The 2,541-nt window shown below is 33.8% G+C and overlaps 1 protein-coding gene across 1 annotated transcript; it reads left to right on the top strand.

Moving 5' to 3' along the window:
• LOC105641486 (uncharacterized) lies at window positions 1–2,541 on the top strand. Its single transcript, XM_012226039.3, has 5 exons — window positions 1–190; window positions 313–383; window positions 514–594; window positions 732–775; window positions 2,199–2,541. Exons 1-5 carry the CDS (start codon window positions 151–153, stop codon window positions 2,296–2,298), a joined length of 336 nt encoding a protein of 111 aa, XP_012081429.1. The 5' UTR covers window positions 1–150; the 3' UTR covers window positions 2,299–2,541.

Below are 2,541 nucleotides of genomic sequence, written 5' to 3'. Positions count from 1 at the left end.
CTCCACTTCACTGCCTTCCTTGAGAACGACGTCTCTGAAAATCTGAAGTTCTAAATTAATATCGAGCTTTGGGGTTTTTGACTTTTAGGTTCGTGATCGAATGATCGTTTTCTGAAACTGAAAAGAGCGACAGAAAATACTTAAAGAACAATGGATGCGTATGCATGGCATAAAGTAGCTGCGCTTTCTGGTACTTTTGCTGCTTCTCTCAATTCATAGTTTCTATCCATTTGTATGTGCAATTAATATAATCTGAATTAGGTTTAATTTAACATATGTTTGTGAAATTATTTGGGATTGACCCAAAAACAGGAGTTGCAGCACTTGGGTTGGGTACTTATGGCGCCCATGTCTTTAAACCCCAGAATCCTGCTTACAAGGAGGTGTTCTTTTCCCATGTTCTTAAATGATAATTCAGTCACCAGTCACTTCTATATCTTTTTTTTTTCCCTTAAATTTTTGGTTGGCTTCTAAGAAAATATATTGCTTGTGTTTGTATTTTATATCATGCAGGTATGGCAAACAGCATCTTTATACCATCTGGTTCACACTGCAGCTCTTCTTGCTGCCCCTATCACCAAAAATCCCCACATTGTAAGTTTTCTCCTCTCCCTCTCTCATATAAATATGTCAGTTAGTTTATTGCTCTGTACTCATATATTTAATGTGACTAAGGTTTTCTATGTAAAAGCGTGTTTCTTTGAACTTTGTTCTTTCATATTTTGTCTCAGTTTGGGGGCCTTTTGACAACTGGAATTCTTGCTTTCTCTGGGACGTAAGTGTTATAATTTCTGCTCTTTGATGTGTTTGTATACCAATGGATTTATTGCTGTTAATATGTAAATTTATAGTTGACATTGTTATGCTTTCATTCTTTGAAAGCCATAAATTGTTCCAGAGAAATTTGAAGTTCTTCTAGTTACCATTTCTGTGCTTTTTATATGCTCAGTAACTGAATGAAAATGGACAATATAAAATTTTGTATACCAACATAAAAAATGTGGAATTGCAAATGAATTCCATTTCTTAATTTGCCTCTCTTTATGATAAACTGATAAGAGTTTTGAGTTATCCAAGTCAAGATGAGGGATCTCTAAGTTGAAATAGTCAACATAAAAAATTCAAAGGCTCAGTTAGGAGTTCAAGCAATGCTTTAAATTAGACAAATCAAGATTAGGGACCTGTGACTTGAATGCGCTGAGCTGAGCCTTTGGTTTTCATGGGATTGGGACAACGCTAGATACCTTAATCTTCTTTAGGAAAATTATACAAAATGGATCGACCTAGTTACTAATCTTCTTAGATTAATACCATTCATAATGACACGTCAAAGAAGGACTTGTCTTAGGAAAATAAGGAATTGCTTCGAAGATGTTGGCAATTGTGATTACAGAATTTCCTGTTCTCCATGTAATGGGATAGTAATGACTAATGTGAGTATTAAATTTAGAAATTTTGATATTAAGATTGAATAGCATTCATAATACTCTATGATCTTAAAGTGTTGCTCCTTGATGCAGTCAAATCATCAGCCTGATTTTTTTTTTTCTTGACTTTTACGTGATCCTGCATATATCAGTCTTAAACCAGTCATTTCCTTGTATATGCATCTCATTCATCTTATATTGTATGATCTTTCTGTTTTAATCTTTTTTGAGCAGATGCATGCAAAACTTGGGTAGTGATATAGCTTCAAAATATATTGATGTCAAACTAATGTAAAATGCCAGTGTGATTAGCATGCCAAAACTCGACTACTGTACTTTTTTTTTAAAAAACGTTTGATGGGATAATAATCTGATCTATTCCATTTGATTTCTTTGTTTTGTTGAGGAAGTCAGTGGGATTCTATTGTTTTCTGATTTTTTATCTTTTGCATGATTTACAGATATAATGTCATGTTTGTCCTTGATTTCATGTAACTATTTCCATATGCTGTACTTGGAAAGGCTGTGAACATGTATCTATTTGTACATGGGTTTTCTTAGATGTAGTGAGTTTTCTTAGAATAGAGTAAACTTGAATGCGATAATTGGATATCACTATCTTTCTACAACTAGAATGCAGTAATGCATTGATTGGAAGAGCTTCACTCTCTGTGTTTTCTTTTCTCTGTTCTGCTCTGTTGAAGCTATCATTTAAGTTAGCGATTTACATAATTGACTGCAAAAAATGAAGAGTTTGTCAGAACTGTGTAGGTGTTATTCTGTGGCATTGCTTGAAGACAGAAAGTATGCAACCTTGGCTCCATTTGGTGGATTTGCATTTATTGCTGCTTGGGCAAGCTTACTCTTCTAATTCTAGGGGTGACTGGCCAAAACTGTGGTGCATCATTTCTTCATGACTTGGATCATTCATCTCTTTGTGGAATTTTATAATTGAATTGCTGTATTTTTCTTTGATTCCATGTATATTAGTCTCTGAATTTGTATTATATGAATATGATGAATTCATCATTCATCTAGTTGAAACCAATTAACCAAAGAAGTGCTGATGCTCATTTGATAAGGGAATTATTTGGAGACTTTTCTATTCTTGAAA

Source organism: Jatropha curcas, chromosome 3 (genome assembly GCF_041381405.1).
Source record: "Jatropha curcas cultivar XTBG-Jc1 chromosome 3, XTBG_Jcur_1.0, whole genome shotgun sequence".
NCBI classification, from domain to species: Eukaryota; Viridiplantae; Streptophyta; class Magnoliopsida; order Malpighiales; family Euphorbiaceae; genus Jatropha; species Jatropha curcas.
The sequence above is the reverse complement of the archived record's forward strand: the minus strand, read 5'-3'. Positions and strand labels throughout refer to the sequence as shown.